The sequence below is a fragment of the Belonocnema kinseyi genome, chromosome 5 (genome assembly GCF_010883055.1).
Source record: "Belonocnema kinseyi isolate 2016_QV_RU_SX_M_011 chromosome 5, B_treatae_v1, whole genome shotgun sequence".
Classification (NCBI taxonomy): Eukaryota; Metazoa; Arthropoda; class Insecta; order Hymenoptera; family Cynipidae; genus Belonocnema; species Belonocnema kinseyi.
The window spans coordinates 97,192,649-97,214,868 of record NC_046661.1 but is presented as its reverse complement, the minus strand read 5'-3'; the positions used below and the strand labels follow the sequence as shown (position 1 = coordinate 97,214,868).

At 24.4% G+C, this 22,220-nt stretch overlaps 2 protein-coding genes across 4 annotated transcripts in view; both read left to right on the top strand.

Annotated features, from left to right (window-relative positions):
- The window catches only part of LOC117172467 (DNA repair protein RAD51 homolog 1-like), a 77,446-nt gene that overhangs the window by 29,006 nt on the left and 26,220 nt on the right, over window positions 1-22,220 (top strand). The window lies entirely within an intron of this gene.
- LOC117172465 lies at window positions 3,737-21,468 on the top strand. 2 transcript variants are annotated; one of them, XM_033360425.1, is made up of 4 exons: window positions 3,737-4,124; window positions 9,899-10,083; window positions 13,945-14,107; window positions 20,642-21,468. In XM_033360425.1, the coding sequence occupies exons 2-4, from the start codon at window positions 9,900-9,902 to the stop codon at window positions 21,225-21,227; spliced, it is 933 nt and encodes a 310-aa protein (XP_033216316.1). In that variant the 5' UTR covers window positions 3,737-4,124; window position 9,899; the 3' UTR covers window positions 21,228-21,468. The 2 variants fall into 2 exon arrangements, with proteins under 2 accessions (XP_033216316.1, XP_033216315.1); XM_033360424.1 differs by lacking the exon at window positions 3,737-4,124 and adding an exon at window positions 4,263-4,386.

Here is a 22,220-nt window from a genome sequence, read left to right as displayed (position 1 = left end):
GACGTTTGCAATTCGAAATTATTCATTATTGTTTTCAAAATTATTCAAAACATTATTTTAAAAAATTGGTTCAATAATGAATTTTTAAACTTTCATGTTAGTAAATAGAAATTCAGAGAGATGAACTCTGTATTTCCCTTTATGAGACACAAAAATGAAGTCACGAATATTTATCGGGAGAACCGGGAGACGAAAATTAAAAAAATAGTGGCCACCTTGATAAAAATTGCATGGGATGCAAATTTTTTGTTATGAACTTGGAAACCATGATTTTGTACAGTAAGTGTATTTGGATATAATTTTTGTAGGGTTATAAAATTTCATGAAACTTTTTTTTTTTAATTTTCATGCATTTATAAGTTTCAAATATTAAGGCGGAAAAATTTTTAATACATACAAAAATTGTATTAAGTATTATATTTAAACACTTAATTCTGTATTAATAAATATTCATATTAATATGATATCAGCTTTAATATTAACAGAAAAATTAACTTTATTTTCTGAGCAAAATTTCTCGTTTTGCAAGCTAATATTTTTAAAGTATTAAACAAAATTTGCCCGCTGTGTTGACACATCCTCCTTCCGCGCTTCGTGCTCGATAATATATTTATCTCTTTGTATTTCCCCCATATTTGTGCACAGACCTTTTAAAATTAAATGTCAAAGGAGAAAAAACTGCAATTTGGTGATTGTGAATTCTCTTTTGTTAAAGCTCTTCCGGCTTTAACGAACACATTCTCATTACGTGTCTCGTGCTTCGAACTCGATTTCGACCAAAATCTATCTTGGTGGAGACTTCAATTTATTTTGGTTAAAAATTCAATTTGTTTGGTTAAAAGTTAATGTATTTTTGTTGATTATTCGTCTTTTTTATTTTAAAATCCTTTGAATTATTTGAAAATCTCTTCAAATCTTTGAAATCCCTCAATTCTTGTGAATAAATTCTTTAAAATCCCTTAAAATATTAGAAAATACCGCGAAATTACATGGAATATGATTATATTCCTTAAAACACCTAAAAATTTTCGAAGTCCTATAGGACTTCATTGAAATCCCTTAAGATCCCGAGTAATCGATTACGATACCTTATTGAGAGCCTTTAAAAACATTAAAATTAATTTTCAACTAAAAGAGATGGATGTTTAATAAAATACATGAATTTCCATCCTAATGGTTTATTTTTAAACTAAATGAAGGCCAATTTTTTACCAGAAATGGACAGTTAAATTTTCAGTTAATATCCCACAAAATTACGAGCCCTATTGGAAAATAGTTCAGACATTTTGTAGAATTTTTCAAAACTTATAATTTCTCTCTGAGACTTTTTTTTCATATTTTGCGTCATTTGGTTCAAAATTTAAACGTTGTGGTGTCAAATTTCGAGAAATTCTAATCCTTTCTCAATTGTAAATGATGAGAATGTAATAAATAATTACAAATTTGTATCTCTTTTTTGGATGAATAACTTTTCTATCAAATTGTTTTCGTACCTTTTGTCGTTTTCCCACAAATTTTTAATTTTTATTTTTAACGTCATTTTTATGATTAAAACAAACACTACGTACCAAAAAATGATTTATAACAAATTTATAGCTCTTTTTCGGGTAAACAATTTTTGTTGAATCATTTTTTTTCGTAACTTGTGTCGTCAGTCCATAAATTGTTATTTTTTTATTTTTAATGTTATGTTTTCGAATAAAATAAAAGGCACGCGTCATATCAAGAAGTGATTATTAAAGAATTTGGATATCTTTGTTGAGATCACAATTTCTGTTATTTTATCTTTTTCATATCCTGAATAGTTTGACAACAAAATGGAATTTTTGATTTTTTCATTATTTTTTGTGGAATAATAATTAGAATTCTCGATTTTCCAAGAAAATCCAAAACTTTTTTATGATAATCTTGTAAAGCTTTCAAAAAACAATGTTTTTTTTCTCTTGGCTTTTTTCATATCGTGCGTTGTTTGGCTTCCAATTTTGATTTTCGATTGATTTAAAAAATGTTGAAAATGCTATAACGCTAAAAAAAATTCCTTTCATCGAAAAAAGTCATTAGGATAGATTGTTCGTATTTTTTACTACTATAAATATCCGTACATAGAATTTTCAAATTAAAAAAAAGGTGCCTCAATAATTTACAAAATACGCTCATTTTTTGAATTTTTATCTAAGATGGCTGGTTAACGAAACTTTCCTGTATTTTAGGAAAAATTCAAATACTTTCTCAATCATAAATGACGAGACTGTAAAAAAAATGATTTTCACAAAAATAGTTTATTTTAAACTAAAGAGATGAGTCTTCAACCAAGAGATTAAAATGTAATAATTAAGATTTTAAACAAAAAATATTCCTAATTAAAAGTCGTTAAATTAAACCAAAAAGGAAGAATTTCCAACAAATGACGTTGTTTTTAAAATAAAAAAGATCAGTTTTCAACCAAAAATAAAAGACATTTTCAACAAAATAGTTCAATGTTCAACTAAAGAGAAGAAACTTTAATTGATAAAAATGTAAGAAATAACAGTTGAATTTAGTTTTAAAAAAATCTGCCCGTTTCGCGGGCACATTCTGATAGCGCGCTGCGTGCGCGATTGTTGAATCCCGCGCTTCGCGCTCGATAAAGGGTTCACTCGCGCTTCGCGCTCGATTTTCGATACAAATTTGTAAACAGGTTTTGTTAAATATTTTTTTCGAATTTGTTCGTTTTTCCACAAATTTTTTTATTCATTTTTTTATTTTTAATGTTATTTTTTACGAATAAAACAAAAAGTACGCGTCCTATGAAGAAGTGATTCTTAACGAATTTGTACATCTTTTTTGGGATCACAATTTTCGTTAATTTATCTTTTTTCGTAGCCTGCATAGCTTGACCACTAAGGGGAATTTTGAGTACTACGACTAACCGTACATCACATTTTTAAATATAAAAAAATGGTCCCAAAAATTTTGAAAATGCTCTAACTTTTTGAATTTTTTTGCAAAATAGCTGGTTAACGAACTCGTGCTTTCTTTTAGGACCAGAAAAAAGTATGCCAAAGATCAATTTGATTAGTTCATTTGTTCGAGAGTTTTCGTGTTTACGGATGGACAGACAGATAGACGCCATTATAAAAACTTGATTTTCGGATTCAGGGGGTCTCAAAACGTGGAGATCCGTTGAAAAATTGTGGTGTCAAATTTCTAAGAGTTCTAATACTTTTTCAATCAGAAATGATGAGAATGTAAAAAAGAAAGGCTAATTAATTTGAAAATATTGTTTTTTCAGTTTCCGCTATAAGAACAAGAAAACTTGTTAAAACATCTACTTTGAAACGACCTTTCAGTAAACAATAAAGTTATGTTTGTGAAATTTAGAACTATGCAAGAAAAACTGACTGTATTTAAAATATTAAATTTTTTCTTTTCAAGCTGAATAACTGACACTTTGACGCTATTTAACGAATGGACTATAAACTTTGATTAATAATTTGTATAAAAAAACCTATTTTTGATTTATAAAATTTAAATTTTTGCAGAACTCGGACTAATTTGTTCTTTTCACCTTTTACTTCCATTTTAAAACTAATGTTTGAAAATTCCCGCGGAAAGGCTGAGTGTGCGCGACGTGTGGCAAATCGTTTTTTTTTTCGACCAATCATATTTGATGTTCATGACGTCACTTTGTTATGCTCGTTTTGCATTTTGCAAGCTGGAAAAGCAGAAAAGGTTATGTGGGGTTATGCTAACGTTATGTGTTACGTGCAATCAGAGATGTGCGATGCAAAAACGTGCTGCAAAAACTCTAATTTTTTTCTTGTGTGGCTCGTATTTTTTGCGACGAACTTGTCTACGATTACGGAATATTCCGTAAGACGATGTAATTTACAGCGATGCATGATTGTGGAGAATTAAAAGAATAATTCTCAGTCTTAATTGGAAGCAAAACTTAGGCTCAAAGGAACTTACTTAAAGACGAAAGTCTTATGTCAACCAATCCAAATTTTCTGCCAAAGCACGTGATGCTGTTTTTATTTATTGTTACAATAGCAAAATCTATTATCTATGTTTGAAATTGGTTAGAATGTAAACCTGTCATTTTCGGAAAGTGGATTTGTGAAGAAAAAAACCTGATAAACTGCGTAAGTATATGATTAAAATATTCTTGTATTTTTATTCAACCTGTGAAATATATGTTAAAACTTCGATTTTTGATTGTTTTTTTGTTTTGATATTTTCAATATTTATAGAGTATTGTTCCTAAATTCCCAGTTTCTGGCAGTTTTAAATTTTCGACATCAAAATTTGGTATTTCTAGTAGATTTTAAAAGTGGAAAATTTAGTTGCTTTTTTGATTGTCATGTGTCATCGAATTCTTAGATTTATTATGTGTCAAAATAAAAGGTTAGTTGTGAATGATAGTTAAATTATTTTTCGCAATTTAAATAATTCTGCAAATTTTAGAAAAGTGCAGGGTGGCGACTTGACCGGGAATTTTATTGACCAAGTTTTCATTATTTTAATCTTTTTTGTCAATTTAGAAAGGTGATTTCTACTTTATTGGCAGTTGCAGGGCTTATAAGTAAAAATAAATATTTTTTTTATTGAAGAAATATCATTTCACTTGGAATAGGAAATTTTTTGACATGAAACGGGAATTTGTTTAAAGAATTAATACTGAAATATAGAATTTTAGAAGTAAGGATTAAAAAAAAATTCGATCCAAGTCAAAATTCGTCAGAATTTAAAAGTTACTTCTTCCAAATTTTAGACAAAACAGTACTTTAAGTAGTTTCGAAAGTAGAAGTAGTATATCAAAAAGGAAATATTTTTGAATTACTATATATGATACATTTTTCTTTGGGAATTTCCTTTTTTTTCGCTTGAAAATTCGACTTAAGTTTACAAGCTAAACATTTTTGTTAAAAATTAATTTTGTTTGCGGAAGATCTCTTTTTAAAAATGTAACTATTAAGATGAAAATCAAATTTTCAACAAAAAATGAGCTATTTTTCTGAAAATCCGATTTTTCCTGGTTCAGAATTAAATTTTGAATAGAAAATTCAAGTATTCTATTATTGGTTGAAATGTTTCTTTTTTCGAAGAAAATTCGACTATTTGATTGAAAATTCATATTCATTATTTAAAAATTAAACTCTTTATTTGAAAATTCATATAAATTGTGCAAAATTCATCTTTTTTTTTTTAGAAAATTAATCTTATTGGTTGAAAATTTATCAGTTTGATTGAAAGTTAATATTTTCAATTAAAAATTTGACCCTTTCATTTTCGGTGGATAATTTACCTTTTCTAGTTCAAAATCCGACAATTTGGATTGGATTGTTTAAAAATTCGATTTTTTGATTGAAAATTCAGATTTCAGGTTAGAAATAAATTTACTTGGTTGAAAAATAAACTGTATTTTTAAAAATTGTTTTTTTGTTGTTGTGGGATATTCATAATTATATTTAAAAATTAATTTCTCTGGTTGAAAATGAGCTATTTGAATGAAAAGTTTTTTTATTGGGATGCAAAGAATTTTCTTTACCGAAAATTTAACAATTTTTCTGAAAATCCGAATTTTTTTTGGTTAAGAATAAAATTTTGAACGGAGGAAATTCAACTATTCTATTTTTAGTTGAAGTCTTATCTTTTTTTGTATGAAAATTTAACTATTTGGTTGAAAATTCATATTTTTTATTTAAAAATCCAACTAGTATTTTGAAAATTCGTGTAATTCGTGGAAAAGTGATCTTGTTAGTATAAAATTAATTTATTGGTTGAAAATTCATCAGTTTGATTGAAAGTTAATATTGTCAATTAAAAATTTGACCGTTTTATTTTTGGTGGATAATTTACCTTTTCTAGTTCAAAATCCGACAATTTGGATTGGATTGTTTAAAAATTCGATTTTTTATTGAAAATTCAGATTTCAGGTTAGAAATAAATTTACTTGGTTGAAAAATCAACTGTATTTTTAAAAATTGTTTTTTTGTTGTTGTGGGATATTCATAATTATATTTAAAAATTAATTTCTCTGGTTGAAAATGAGTTATTTGAATGAAAAGTTTTTTTATTGGAATGCAAAGAATTTTCTTTACCGAAAATTTAACAATTTTTCTGAAAATCCGAATTTTTTTTGTTAAGAATAAAATTTTGAACGGAGGAAATTCAACTATTCTATTTTTAGTTGAAGTCTTATCTTTTTTTGTATGAAAATTCAACTATTTGGTTGAAAATTCATATTTTTTATTTAAAAATCCAACTAGTATTTTGAAAATTCGTGTAATTCGTGGAAAAGTGATCTTGTTAGTATAAAATTAATTTATTGGTTGAAAATTCATCAGTTTGATTGAAAGTTAATATTGTCAATTAAAAATTTGACCGTTTTATTTTTGGTGGATAATTTACCTTTTCTAGTTCAAAATCCGACAATTTGGATTGGATTGTTTAAAAATTCGATTCTTTATTGAAAATTCAGATTTCAGGTTAGAAATTAATTTACTTGGTTGAAAAATCAACTGTATTTTTAAAAATTGTTTTTTTTTGTTGTGGGATATTCATAATTATATTTAAAAATTAATTTCTCTGGTTGAAAATGTGCTATTTGAATGAAAAGTTTTTTTTTTATTGGGATGCAAAGAATTTTCTTTACCGAAAATTTAACTTTTTTCTGAAAATCCGAATTTTTTTTGGTTAAGAATTAAATTTTGAACGGAGGAAATTCAACTATTCTATTTTTAGTTGAAGTCTTATCTTTTTTTGTATGAAAATTTAACTATTTGGTTGAAAATGCATATTTTTTATTTAAAAATCCAACTAGTATTTTGAAAATTCGTGTAATTCGTGGAAAAGTGATCTTGTTAGTATAAAATTAATTTATTACTTGAAAATTCATCAGTTTGATTGAAAGTTAATATTTTCAATTAAAAATTTGACCGTTTCATTTTCGGTGGATAATTTACCTTTTCTAGTTCAAAATGCGGCAATTTGGATTGGATTGTTTAAAAATTCGACTTTTTGATTGAAAATTCAGATTTCAGGTTTTTTTTTTGTTGAAGATTCATAATTATATTTAAAAATTAATTTCTCTGGTTGAAAATGAGCTATTTAAATTAAAAGTTTTTTTATTGGGATGCAAAGAATTTTCTTTACCGAAAATTTAACAATTTTTCTGAAAATCCGAATTTTTTTTGGTTAAGAATTAAATTTTGAATGGAGGAAATTCAACTATTCTATTTTTAGTTGAAATCTTATCTTTTTTTGTATGAAAATTCATATTTTTTATTTAAAAATCCAACTAGTATTTTGAAAAATCGTGTAGTTCGTGGAAAAATGGTCTTGTTAGTATAAAATTAACTTTTTTGGTTGAAAATTCATCAGTTTGATTGAAAGTTAATATTTTCAATTGAAAATTTAACCGTTTAATTTTCTGTAGAAAATTGACTTTTTCTAGTTCAAAATGAACCAATTTGAATATAAATTTGTCTTTTTTAATTGAAGATTAATTTATTTCGTTAAAAATTCACGTATTTTGTTAAAAAACTACTTTTATCGTAGAAAATCGAGTTTTTTTATAGAAAATTATTTTTTTCATTTGAAAGTTAATCACATTGTTTAAAAATCCTTCTTTTTGATTTATAATTCAAGTATTCCAGTTAAATATTCATAATTTTAGTTGAAAATTCATCTTTTAGGCTCAAAATAAATTTACTTGGTTGAAAAATAAACCGTTTTCTTGGAAATTAATTATTAATTAATAATCATTTTAACTAACTATTTTTTTTTTTGAAAAATTAACTATGTCATTGAAAAATTGTTTTTTCTTTTGATGAATAGGAACTTTCTGAAAATCCGAGTTTTCGAGGTTAAAATGTAAATTTTTAATAGAAAATTCAACTATTCCATTATTGGTTGAAATTTCATATTTTTTATTTAAAAATCCAACTATTATTTTGAAAGTTCGTATAATTCGTGGAAAAATGGTCGCCTTAGTATAAAATTAATTTTATTGGTTGAAAATTCATCAGTACTATTTGGTTGAAAGTTTATCTTTTTTAGTAAAAATTAAGATTTATTTGAAAATGTATTTAATTTGTGGAAAATTCTTTCTTTTTTTTGTAGAAAATTACTTTTATGGGTTGAAAGTTAATCTTGTTTTTGATTGATATTCAAGTATTCCAGTTAAATATTAATAATTTTAGTTTAAAAAATCCTCTTTCAGGCTCGAAATAAATTTACTTGTTTGAAAAATTAATTTTTCATTGAAGATTCATCATTTAAATTAAAAATTCATGTATTTGGAGCTATTTAATTAAAAACTTGTTTCTTCTTGTGATCAATAGGAATTTCCTTACCGAAAATTCAACTATTTTTCTAAAAATCCGAGTTTTCTTGGTTAAGATTTAAATTTTTTATTTGAAAATTTATGTAATTAGTGGAAAATTCTTCTTTTTGTAACCTTTTCTGGTTCCAAATGTAACAACTTCGTTGTAAATTTATCTATTTTAATTAAAAATTCACGTATTTTGTTTAAAAACTTTTTTCATAGAAAATCGACTCTTTTGGTAGAAAATTATTTTTTTTTTATTTGAATGTTAATCTCATTGTTGAAAAATTCTACTTTTTGATTGAAAATTTAAGTATTCTGGTTAAATATTCATATGATTAGTTGAAAATTCATCTTTCAGGTTAGAAATAAATTTACTTGGTTAAAAAATAAACTGTTTGTTAAAAATGAATTTGTTTAATTTAAGAAACATCATTTCAATTAACAATTCATTTTTTGTTGTTGAAAAATTAGCTATTTTATTGAAAAATTGTTTCTTTTTTCGTTGAAAATGTTTGTTTGCTTTTTTTAATTCTACTTTTTGATTGAAAATGTAAGTATTCTAGTTAAATATTCATAATTTTGGTTGAAAATTCATCTCTCAGATTAAAAATAAATATAATTGTTGAAAAATAACCTGTTTTATTAAAAATTTAATTTTTTTTTAATTAACTATTTTATTGAAAAAGTGTTTTTTTTTTAGTTTCAAATGTTTTTTTTCTTAAACTGAAAATACTATTCCATAATTTTAGTTAAAAATGCTAACATTAATTTTTTGACTGAAAATATAATTTTTCAATTTTTGGTTGATCAATGATCCTTTTTAGTTTAAAATTCGCCTTTTTGGTTGAACATTGATTTTCGTAATTTCAAATTTATTTTTTTAAGTTTTGGTTGACAATTTATGTTTTTTAGTAAACGTTTTTTTTAAGTTTAACTTTCAGTTGAAGATTCATTGTTTTAGTTGAAAATTCATTTTTTAATTTTAAATATTCCATTTCAGGACTCATAGTTTTAGTTTAAAATTCATAATTTAAGACGAAAATTATTTTTTTTTAGTAAAAATGTAACTATTCCATTTTCTGTAAGATATTGATTTTTTTCTGGATTAAAACTGAACTATTTGGTTAAGAATTTGTTTTCTTTGATTGAAAATTCCTGTATTTAGTTGAAAAATGGTATTTTTGGTAGAAAATTAATCTTTTTGTTTAAAAATGCAAGTATTTAAGTTAAATATTCATAATTTCAATTGAAAATTCATCTGTTTTATTTCAAATTCCATTTCTCCAGTTGAAGATTCATAATTTTATATGAAAATTAATTAATTTGGTCATTTTTGCTCTGTTTTGTTAAAGGATGTTTAGCATGAACGCCATGATTTAAACTAATTATTTGCGTTTTACAACAAATATGAATATGTTACTTTTAGTTGACCGGGAAAATTGTAAAAATTGTTTAGGAAAAACCGGGAATTTGAAAGCTTCTGCCAAATCGCCACCCTGAAGTCAAGACAAAATAACTCACTCGAAGAATAAATTATATTTGAATGTTTTTAATGTTATTATTACAATTTTAAACAATTTTTAGAATGGCAGATCACCAGGATTACACCGAAAATCGTAGAGTCAAAGAATCTAGGGAGGGGGATTATTTATTGATAGACTTAGTGCGTCAAAATCCCCACTTGTACGATAAAGACTTGAAAGATTTCAAGGACATCGACAAAAGGGAACATACATGGCGAGAAATCTCAGCCGTTGTGAATTTAAACGGTAAATTCGCGCAAATCAATAATAATTTATAAAACAGGGTGTCTACTAACCGGAAAATTTCCGGAAAAAGAAAATAAACCCCTGGCGAATTTTTATTAATTCTAATAATACAAATAATGCGTCATTTGTTCGAATGCACTCAAATAAATCAATTTTTTTTTAATTAAAAAAAATCAATTGTTCTATTTAAAAAAATAATAATTTACAAATAAAACTGTAGAATTTTGACGTATAATAAATATTGAGCACCTATTATTTCTAGGGAAAATTCGAGTAAGTTGAAAAGATATTTAAAAAGTCTGAAAAGATTAAAAATCAGATATGATTTGAAATAATTACAAAATATAGATTTTTGCAAATTTCGATCATAAAATTAAGAAGTTTTTTAAGAATTTTCAAAGGCTTCGAAGGATTAAAAAACATTTTTCTAAGATTCCTAGGAAAATTGAAAATTACTTTTTATTTTTAAAAAATTAATTTTAAGAGACTATTTAAAGAAATCTGAAAAGATTTCTAAAATTGTCGAAAATGAATTTGAAAGATTTTAATGAAATGTTGTTGTTTTTTACAGAATTTAAAAAAAATTGTAGGAATAGTCTTAATCATTTTCAAAGTTGCTTAGAAGATTTGAAAAAAATTCCAAAATAATTTAACTTAGTTTATAAGACAAATTTAATCATTCAATTATCCAAGAAAAAATATTCATAAACAATATTAAATTGTTCGAACAACTATGTTTGTTAACTTGCATTATTTATTACTTTACTCAGTAAAAAGTGGGTAAAAAGTAAAAAAATTGAGAAGAAACCCTAAATATCTAGTATTATTAAAACTAAATATTATTAGCAATCATAATAAATTTTTTAAACAATTATTCTGTTAACTTTGATTAATTATTTGCATCAATATAATTAAAAATTAAACAAAAAGTGGGAAATTGTTTTTAAAAAACAGGAATTTTGTTGCATTATTATAATAGAATATTATTTTAAAAAATTATAAATTGTTTAGAAAATTACGTCTATGAACATTAATTATTACCTCAATCTAACTGAAAATGAAACAAAAGCGCCGTAAATGCATTTATTATGAGTTGCAAAATGCAAAATTATTATTGAAAGTCTATATTTTTTATATTTAATAACAATTTTAAAGTAAAGAGAAATTAGATTATCATTTAATTTAAATCATTTCAGTTGCTTGAAGTGGAAACGATTAGTTAAGAGGATCTCGTCATAATTTATTTTGAGTTTAAAAATTGGTTAAATTTATTATTTTATATTGAAGTTCATGTAGAGCTTAATAATTTATTCGAGGCTTTAAATTTAAAAAATCTATTTTTTAATATTTTATTCGTTTGTTACAATATCTTTGATTATAATCCCAGTATGATTCATGTATATTTAATAACAAACATGAAATAATTTCACTAGAATTTCGTATTATTCTTTATTCATGAAATTTAATAATAATTATAAAATTCTTATCAAAATGTTCGCTTAAAGAAATTGTTCGACTTCCAATTTTTTGAAATTTGTAACATTAACATTTACTTGGTTGATTTAAAGATGGGTTTAAAAAACAAAAGAATGGTTGATATTAATAATAATTTAAAAGATTTACAATGAAAATGATAAAAATTGTATGGTTTACAATTAAAAATTCTGCAATCTTGATGATTAACATTTGAAGCTTCACAGTTTAAGAATTTTTATTTATGCATATTTCGAAATGAAAGTTTTCAATTGTAAATCTTCAAATTAAAGAGTTTTAAATTAAATACCTTGAAAATATAATTTTTGAAAATTGAATAATTTGTAATTCCAAATTTTGAACATTGAAGAATTTCCAATAGTAACACATAAATTAAATATTATGTGAGTTTTAGGATTTACAATAAAAAATGCTGTCATTTTAATGATTTAGATTTCAAATTTCATCACTGTAGAAGATTTGTAATTGAAAACTCTTGACTTTTGACTTACAAAATTAAAAAGTTTTAAATAGTAATTCTTCAAAATTGAAGATTTTTAAATTGGAAATCTTTAAAGTTGAACAATTTATCCATTGAAAGTCTTCAAAATTGAACTAATTTAACAAAAATATTCCAAGTTACAAAATTGAAGACACTTAAACTGCAAATTGTTAATATTAAAGAATTTGAATTTTAATTCTTAAGAATTTAATTACAAAAAATTTTCAATCATGCAAGTTGTATGTTTCACAATTAAAAATTCTGTCAAGAATCAATTGTAACTCGTCAAAATATAAGGAATCTGGGACAAAGCTGGGAGATTTTCCGTATTTTATAATTAGCGTGTTCACAATTTTTCTCGCGATATTTAAAATTCTGCAATTTTTATCGGTAAAAATGACAAGTGATTTTTTTTCATATAAATCACATTTTTTTAGTAAAAAAATCTATCCAGTCATTATAATGTCACTTGATACTACATCATATGATAATTATTGATAACATATTTGTCTTTAAGATTTCTATAATTTGAATTAAAAATTATATGTTCGAATACGTCTTTCTAAAAAAAAAGTTTAACCTTTAAGGCCTTGATACTAAAGTTTTTCTTAAATTAAATCTTTAAGTTTTCAAATTTTAAATTTCAGAGTATTATTGTTTTAAATTCAGATATTCAAAATATCAGGACCATGTAATATTTTAAAACTCTCCGATTTTCAGTCGAAGATTTAAACAAAAAATCATTTCATATTTTAAAATATTTGAGTAAAAAATTTCCAGAATGAATAATAATTCTAAAGTACGTGTTAAAAATTAAACAAATAATTTTGGTAATTTTACATGATTACAATGTTAAAGTTCTTAATTTTTATGTTGAACGCTAAATTTTTAATTTTTCCCTTTCATAGGTTTTAATTTTGGAATTAAAATTGAATTGGTTGCGTTTTGAAAAGTATAATTGGCAATTTGAAAATTATAAATAATTTATTTAATAAAATAATAAATTATTTATTTTAAAATTTTTTTGTGGGATAATTTAATTCATTTTTTGATTTTGTAAAAATTGGACTAATGAGTTTTAATTTTAAATTATTCAAATTCGAACATTTTTAACTTTTAATTATTTAATTTTGAACGCTTTTAATAATAAATAATATCATTTTAATTCCTTTGAATTTTAAATGATCGAATTTCCAAAATTTGAATCTTAAAATATTCAATTTTGAACGTTTTCAAATTGTCCTACTTTCGAAATTTTCTCCTGAAATTATTCAAATTTGTGATTCTTGAATTCAAAATAAAATGGTTATATTTTCATCGCTTCGGCGTAGCAATTCAAAAGAAAATCCTAATTTTTAAATCTATATCAAGAGCTCGATTAAATATTCAGAAATTTCTGAGCATTGATGCAAAATATTTATTCGTTAAATATTAATTTTTGAGAATAAGAAGGAAAATTTAGAAACGTTTTACAGTTTCATTATTTCTTTTTGTAATTTTCAATAATCAATCATTAATTAATTGATAATGCAAAAGTTCAATGACTATTAAATTTAAGAATTATTTACCAATTATAACGTGAGATATAATTTAGCAAAGACATTTTTATAAAAAATAACAACCTCTATGTTAATCAAAATTGCGCAAATAATTGATAAATCAGCGATTTTAATTTAATTAATTTTCACTCGACACTAAAAATTATAAAAAAATTTATTTTTTATTTTTTTAATATAATAAGATACCAAAATAATTGATAATTGATATTTAAAACCGTGGAGTAATCGGCAAATTGATGGACGAAAGTTAATAGACACCCTGTAGGACAACTGTTTACAAAAATTGAAAAATTGAGTTTTATATATTTTATAATAATAAACCAACAGTAAATGATTGTCAACAACGATGGGTGAGACTCAGAGAAAAGTTTTCAAAGGAAAGAAGAGTGCAAGAAGAACTTGAACGAAGTGGAAATAAAGAATTCAAACTAAGCTCTTGGCCTTTTTATGATGAGCTTAGATTCTTGGAACCATTTATTAAGAGAAGAAAGTAATAATTTTCTTCTTTTCATTTAAATCAGTGGTGTAGCCGTAAAAGAAAAAGTGGCCTGGCGGTACTTTCCATAAATTACGTTGTCAGTTTGGGAGGGAGGGCTAAAAACTTGGATCCCAATAAGGAAATTCAACAATATTTCTTGGTAGAATTTCTTCTTTTGTTACTTAAAAGGCTGATATAATATTTTTGGTTCGGAATTTATCTCGTTTGTTTAAAAATTCTATTATCTGGTTTGAAATTTAATTTTTTTTTCGAAAATCAACTATATTTTTAATGATCATCTTTTTTTATTAAAAATTCAACTACTTTGTTAAAAATACATTCCTTCAGTTAAAGATTGATTTCTTTAATTGAAAATTTAAATATTTTGAAGAAAATTGGTTTCATGTTTTGTTGAAAATGAATTTTTTAAATTGAAAATTAAACTTCCATTTTTGATTAAAAATTTATTATGTATTTTGTCAACATTTTAGGTGAGAACTCAAATATCTTGTTAAAAATTTATCTTTCTTGATTAAAAATTATATTTTTTTGTTTAAAATGTATCTTTTTTGATTTAAAAGTCCACTGTTTTCTAAACATTTCGACTTTTTAGTTTAAAAAACTTTACTCTTTTGTTGCACATTCTACTTCTATGGTAGAAAAGTCATCTTTCTTGGTTGAAAATTAAAAATTTTTGATGAAAATTCCTTTCATGTTTTGTTAAAAATAAATTTGTATATTGATATTTGAACTACTCCATTCCTCGTTAGAAATTTAACTTTTTTTGTTAAAAAATGTAACTATTTGATTAAAAATCTATCCTTTTTAGTTAAAAGTTCAAGTTTTTGCTTGAAAATTGATATATTTTGTTGAAAATTGTTTTTTTTTTTAATAGAAATTCATTATTCTTGCTTGAGAATTTGTCCTTTTTGATTAAGAAATGTAATTTTTTGGTCGAAATATCAACTATTACATACTTCGTTGAGAAATCACCTTTTTTGTTTAAAAAGTCTTTGTAAAAAAATTAATTTTTGTTATCAGGGATTCATAATTATAGTTAAAAATTATACTGATTTGTCAAAAATTCATCCTTTTGTCTTGAAAATTAAACAATTTGGTCGAAAATTTAACTATTTGGTTAAAAAATCATATATTTGGGTTAAAAATTCGAATTTTTTGTTGATAATTCATTTTTCTGACTTTAGATTTAAATAATTTTGTTGTAAATTCATGTATTTTGTTCAAAATCGTCTTTTTGGTAGAGCATTAAACTTCTTGGTCGAAAATTCAACTTTATTGAATAAAAATTATCTTTTTTGTTAAAAATTCATCTTTTCTTATTTAAAAGTCCACTGTTTTCTAAACAATTCGACTTTTTAGCTTAAAAACGTTACTCTTTTGTTAAAAGTTCATCTTTCATGGTAGAAAAGTGATCTTTCTTGGTTGAAAATTAAAAAATTTTGATGAAAATTCCTTTCATGTTTTGTTAAAAATAAATTTTTAAATTGACATTTAAACCACTACATTTTTAATTAGAAATTTTACTTTTTTTGTTCAAAATTGTAACTATTTCATTTAAAACATATCCCTTTTAGTTGAAAGTTCAACTTTTTGGTTGAAAATTCATCTGTTTTTGTAGAAATTTATTATTCTTGGTTGAAAATTTGTCCTTTTTGGTTAAAAAATGTAACTTTGGTCGAAATATCAACTATTAGATAATTCATCTTTTTTTTTAAAGTCGATTATTTGACTTATGTTAAACTATTTTGTAAAAAAATTGAATTTTTTTATTAAGTATTCATAATTATAGTTAAAAATTCTACTGATTTGTCAAAAATTCATTTTTTTGTTTTGAAAATTTAACAATTTGTTGGAAAATTAATCTATATGATTGAAAAATCATATTTTTGGTTTGAAAATTCAAATTTTCTATTGATAATTCGTCTTTTTGATAAAATGGCATTTTTATTGATTAAAAGTGATATTTTTTGATTGAAAATTCATCTTTTCTGATTTAAAAGTTTTTTGAACTTAAAAAGTTTGGTCTTTTCATTGAATTTTAATTTTGTTTTGTTTTTAAAAGTCGACCATTTGAGTGAAAATGCATCTTTGTATGTTGAATGTTCAACTACATATTTTTTTATAAATTCAACTGGTTTATGAAAAATCTAATTATTTTTGGAAAAATAAACTATTTTGTTAAATTTATCATTCTTGGTTGAAAATTTAACTATGTTTTTAATAATTCATCATTTTGGATTAACAATTCATCTTTATAGTAGTAGTAATTCTTGTTGGTTAAAAATTTGTCTTTTTTCTAGAAAAGTAACTTTTTTCTTAAAAATTAAACTATCTTCGAAAAAATTCGTCTTTTCGGCTTGAAAATGTTACCATTTGGTTAAATCTTTAACTATTTTTTGGAAAACTCATCTTCTTTCAGGAAATTCAATATGATTGGTTGTTAATTTGATTCTTCAATTGAAAATAATTATTTTTTCTCGATAAGTTGTATTTTTATATCTTTAGAAAATCCTGTTTTGGTTGAAAATTGAACTACTTTGTTGAAAATGCAATATATTTCGGCTTGAAATCTCAGGATTTGATAGTTTTGCCTATTGAATTCAATATTTTATCCACATTAATATTTTTTTTAAATGAATTTATAAACGAGGGTGTCCAGCGATTCTTAGGAACAAAATTCAAGGCCTTTTCCAGGTTTTACAGGTCAAGAAGTCAAATTTTCCCGGGTCTCCCTTTTTAAATTGAATAATGAAATAACCGTTTGTTATGGATGTAAAAAATTTGCCATTTCATTTGTTATTGGCCAAATGGCAGAACGATAAATGTATTCATTTAAAATCATTGAAATTTTTGAAATCTTTTAAAATCTTCGATATGTTTTAAAACCTTTGGAATTTGATGTACTTTTTGATATGTTTAGAATTCTTGTATCCTTTTAAAATCTTTATGCAATTTTTATGATATCTTTAAAATATTTGTGCAATTCTTCTGAAATATTTTTTATTAATTAAAAATCATAACAACATTTTTAATCTGTGTAAAATCTTTGAAATCTGGTGTACACGCCTTTTTCAAATTTTTAAAATCCTTGCAATCTTTATATGAAATGTTCGAAATTTTTGTAAAAAATTTAAAAATCTTTTCAATATATTGAAACCTTTACTAATGTTTTGTAATCTGGTGTACACTCAAAAACCGAGTGGTGAAACCCTTGAAAAATCCGTTATATCTTCATTATAACGTTGAAAATTTCAACCAATAATTTTTATAATTTTTTTAATTGAATATCACAAAAAAATGTATACTTTAACATTCTATATTAGCGGAGACAAAATTAAAAACGTATAGAATTATTTCAGGGGTATTTCAAAGGTTTTAAGTGATTTTAAAGAATTTTGCAAGAATAAAAGAGTACAAAGATTTATGGGAATTTAAACGGTTTTATTTAGAGAACTTAATTTTATTTAAGTTACAATGTAACTGTTTTTTTTCAATTTAAAATTTCACTACTTGTGTAGAGTTCAGCCAAATTGTTAAAAATGTTTCTTTTTTTTTTGTCGAATACTTATCTTTTTTTTAACAATATTGTACATTTTTTGAATATTATTTGTTTTATTGTTTGTAAATCATTTCTTAACCGAGAATGTAACTTTTTAATTTTTAGTTGCAAATTAATTTTTTGGTTGGCATTTCCTCTTACAGTTTTAACCCTCAAAGTGCATACATGGTAAAAATCACGGTAAAATGCGTCGTGGGTGTTCTACACCCCAGCGTATCACCCCAGCGTATTTAATCATGTATTGTTTAACCCCTATTGAATATTTTGTCACAATAAAATTATCCGATATAGTTTAAGGTATCTTTTATAAGGTAAAGTTGATTTTATAGCCATTTATTTATTTTAAGTTTGATAACAAAATTATTGAAAAAAAATGGAAAAATGGGTTTTTTACTTAAAAATTCATAACTCACGCAATTTTAATTATTTTAACCTAAAAATTTATGACTATACTTTTGAAATAGTGTGCTTTCATAAAAAAAAAGTATTGCAACATTGGTGTTTTCAAAAAAGACATTTATTTGCACCCCACGATTTTTTCATATCTATTTTGACAGGAAATTCGACATTCGGTATTAAAAATTCATATTTTTCAGTTAAAAGATTAAATGTCTTCAGGGTGACTGTTGGACCGGGAAACCGGGAATTTTTTGAGACTGGGACAAACCGGGAAATGACAGTGAATTTTTTTTACCGGGAATTTTACAAATTTGTAGAAGAAAAATCTGTTCACGTTCTATTTCAACAGTTTTTAAATAATTAGTGGAATTGTTATGTTTTTCAATTATGCTATTATTTAGCTTACAATGCGTAATTTAAAATTTTTTTACTTTAAAAATTTTCCATTTAAGATTTTTATTTCTAAGCTTCCATTTTTAATTTAAAGAATTTTGAAAAGTTTTCTTAAAGACTTGAACAAATAAAAAATAAAAGCCTTTCATGTTGACAATTTTGGATAAAAACATTTTTTTTAGTAAATAAATTTGTTTAATTTATCTGTACTTTAAGTAATAAAAAGTGAACAAAAACGATTTGATAAAACGATTTGATAATATATTCTTAATTAAAGGATTTTATTACATTTAAAATATTCTTTCAGTCGAAAATATTCCATTTTTAACCCATTCAATTTGAAAATTGTAATTAAAAAAAGATTAATTATTGAATATTTAGCAATATTTGAATTTTTATGTAAGATAAGTAAATTGAAACTCAATATTTAAAAGTAAAGAATGTTTAACTAAATTGTTTGACATAGAATACCTGGAATCGTTAAAATTTCGAAGAGCCTTTAAACTTTGAACGTTACAAATTTAACTTTTGTATTGGAAAAATGCTTAATTTGTAAGTGAAATTTTTAAATTTTGATGTATAATTTACAAATGAACATTTGTATAAAAAATTGAGTAATTTGAAGGAATATTTAGGAGTTTTAAATAGATTAAAAATCATCATGCAAATTTTAGAAAGTTTTCTTGAAATCTTCTAGAATCTTTTTTGAAAATTTTGTTTCAATCTTTGACAAACTTTTTAAATATTCTCTTAAAATAATTTTTCAATATGAAAAGTTATTTTTAATTCCCCTAGGAATCTTAAGAAATTCTTTTTATTCTTTTGAAGCCTTTCACAATTCTTGAATAGAATTTAATTTTTTTGTTCAAAATCTGCGAAAATCTACATTTTGTTTTATAATAAGCTATCATTTGAAGTTTTGCATTAAGATTTAATCTTTTCAAAACTTCTAAATACCTCTTAAAATTGCTCAAATTTCACCTACAAATAATAAATGTTTAATTGTTATTTATACATCCAAATTGTAAAGAAATTTTCTAAAAATTGCAGGATTTTCTGAAAATTGTAGAACAAATTCAATTAAGTTTTACAGATATTTGGAAGTTTTGAAAAAATTTCCAAATTAATTTGAAATTGAAAACCAATTTAAAATAACTTCTAGATTTCTCAAGACTTTGAAATTAAAATGTGAAGCTTTCCAAGGATGTTTAAAATATTTAAAAAGAAAATAATTGAATTTATAATTTAAGAAGTGTTCAGTTAACATTTTTTCAATTTTTCAATATTTGATGTTTCTAGATTAAAATTCCTTAAAATTATATAATTTTGAAAATTGTAAACTTTGTTGATTGCTTTTTTAATTTAGAGCATTAAAAATGATAATGTGGATTTATATTTTTTTATATTTAAAAATGTTAGTACCTTTAATTTTATATTCGTAAATTATTGAGCATTTGAATACAAAATTTTTTAATAAAAAACTCTTAAATTGCAATTTTAAAAGTTCAAAATTTAACAGTTCCAGTTTGAGTACTTTCATTTGCAGCTCAGTTTTTATTAACTCAAGTGGAAAATTTTTTAACTTTAAAGTTCCATTTTTTAAATTTAATTGACCGTGAAAAATGTCTGTGAATCGGGAAATGACCGGAAATTTATTTCGTCGATTAAAAAGGCCACTCTGGTCCTTTAAGTAATACAATTTTTTGTTGAAAATGTCGCTGCTTTTTTATGAAAGTTTAATCTTTTTTATTTGAAATTTCGATAGTTTTGTTCAAAACTCATCATCGCAGGTTTAAAATTCAATAATTTGGTTACAAAATCAACTATTTTGTTAGAAAGTAATTTTTCTGATAAAAAATTCAACTGAACATTAAAATAATTGTTTTGAAAGAAAAAAAAAACTTAATTAAGCTTGTCCTGAAAAATCCAAGGAAAATTTCAGGTTTTCAATTTCGCTGGATACCCTGTAAACGTAAACCCCAACGGTTACGTTATTTTCGGGACAGGGGGAGATTAAAAAAAGCATAAAATTGATGACGTAGTTTATGGATGGCCCCTAACTGGAAATTTTTTTCCGCCTGATCAGAAAGTGCCCAGGTCTCGACTAAACCACTGATTCAAGCATTTAAATTTTCGAGCTTAAGTAATATTAACAAGTTTCTACTTTCTTTTAGAGTATATCACAAACCCAGGTACCCAGAACAAAAAGTGAACAGCTCTCTTATTACACCAAAAGTACATACTACAGTTTACAATGCCCAACAATTTACACCAATAAAGCCAATCCCAACAGCGACTGTCACTCAACCCGTATTCAAGCAGGGAAATTTGTCTTTCGTTCAAGTGCCAAAAACTGTAATGGTACAACTTGTTGGAAACCAAAATCATGTATCAGCTCAAAGCAAAACTGTTGAATCTGTGAGTGGCGAGTCGTCGATACCAAACAACGTCGAAGTTGTTTATCAAAATGAAGCGACTACCTCTTCTGAGAGTTCTTCCCTCAACTCGGAAAACAATGAGACTTCCAGCAAAAGAAAAAAGAAGCGAAAGAGAAAGAGTGATTGTAGTGCAGAAGACGCGATCTCAAATCTCTCAACTGTGATTCAAAGGTATCTCGATACCTACAAAAAGGACGAAAATCCTGACGAAATATTCGGAAAGCTGATTGCGAGAGAATTGGCAAACAGGCCCGAACCGGAAAAGTCAAAACTGAAAAGAAATATAATGAAGATTATCTGGGATGAGAGGGATGAGAGTTAATTTAGGAATAAGCTTTTTGCCATGCAAACTCAGGAATTTTTCGATTTTTAAGCTTTCGGCCTTATTCCGAGGAGAATTTTCGGAAAAAGGGTGAAATTTGAGAAAAGAAATTCAATTATAAAGTGTATATATATCCATGTTTTATTTTTAGAGTGAGGAAATGGGGGATGTTGGAAATTCGATAGAGAACTTGTGTAAAATAGAAGAAATAAAGTCAAATGAATAGTTTAATGGAATTTAATTAATTAAGTTATTGATTTGTTTTTCCTATAAAAACATAACAGTGCAATAAGGTCATTTATACTACATTTTTGGGTCATTTTATTAAAAATGGGTTGAAAAATGGCGATCGCTGTACGCAATTAATGTTTGCTTTTGAAGTATTTTGTGTTTAAGTACTTTGGAGAATTACATGAAATTATGGTGGATTACTCCGTCTAAACTAGATTCGCACGAATTTTCAACAAAAAAGGATTGCTTTTTGATGAAATTGTTAAATTTCCCAGAAATAGAATGTAACCCCAACCAAAGAAACTTATTTTAAAAACACTAGAAGCTCTTACGCGCGCGACCCACTAATTTACTTGTAATTATTCTATTTGGAAATGAAGTTCAAGAAAATAGCCAAATTCATAACTTTTTATGAAATTTCTTTCAGTAATTAATCATTAATAATTCTGGTAAATTTAACAAATAACTTAGAAAAGAGTCATCATAAAGACATTCTTAGCTATAAATATGTTGATAAACATTTTTTAAATAATTAATAGTTGTAGATTTTCAAAGCATCAGAGAAAAAAAATCATGGGAAAGATATTCTTAGTTAATTATGGTGAAAAAATGAAGCCTACTCGTAGAAAGAAAACCAAACTCTTAATTTTTCAATTTAAATTCTTTCAATAATTAATAGTTCTTGTAAATTTACAAAGCAACATAGAAAAGAGTCATCGAATGGATATTCCTAGTTGATTTTGAAAACAAATTAACTCGTAG

What these genes read in the sequence shown, in the direction of transcription:
- LOC117172465 (XM_033360424.1), top strand. Translation starts at nt 4,343, where the DNA reads ATGTGTCATCGAATTCTTAGATTTATTATGTGTCAAAATAAAAG. An exon ending in ATTATGTGTCAAAATAAAAG is followed by an intron (nt 4,387 to 9,898) that starts GTTAGTTGTGAA and finishes AACAATTTTTAG; the next exon opens with AATGGCAGATCACCAGGATT. An exon ending in CCATTTATTAAGAGAAGAAA is followed by an intron (nt 14,108 to 20,641) that starts GTAATAATTTTC and finishes ACTTTCTTTTAG; the next exon opens with AGTATATCACAAACCCAGGT.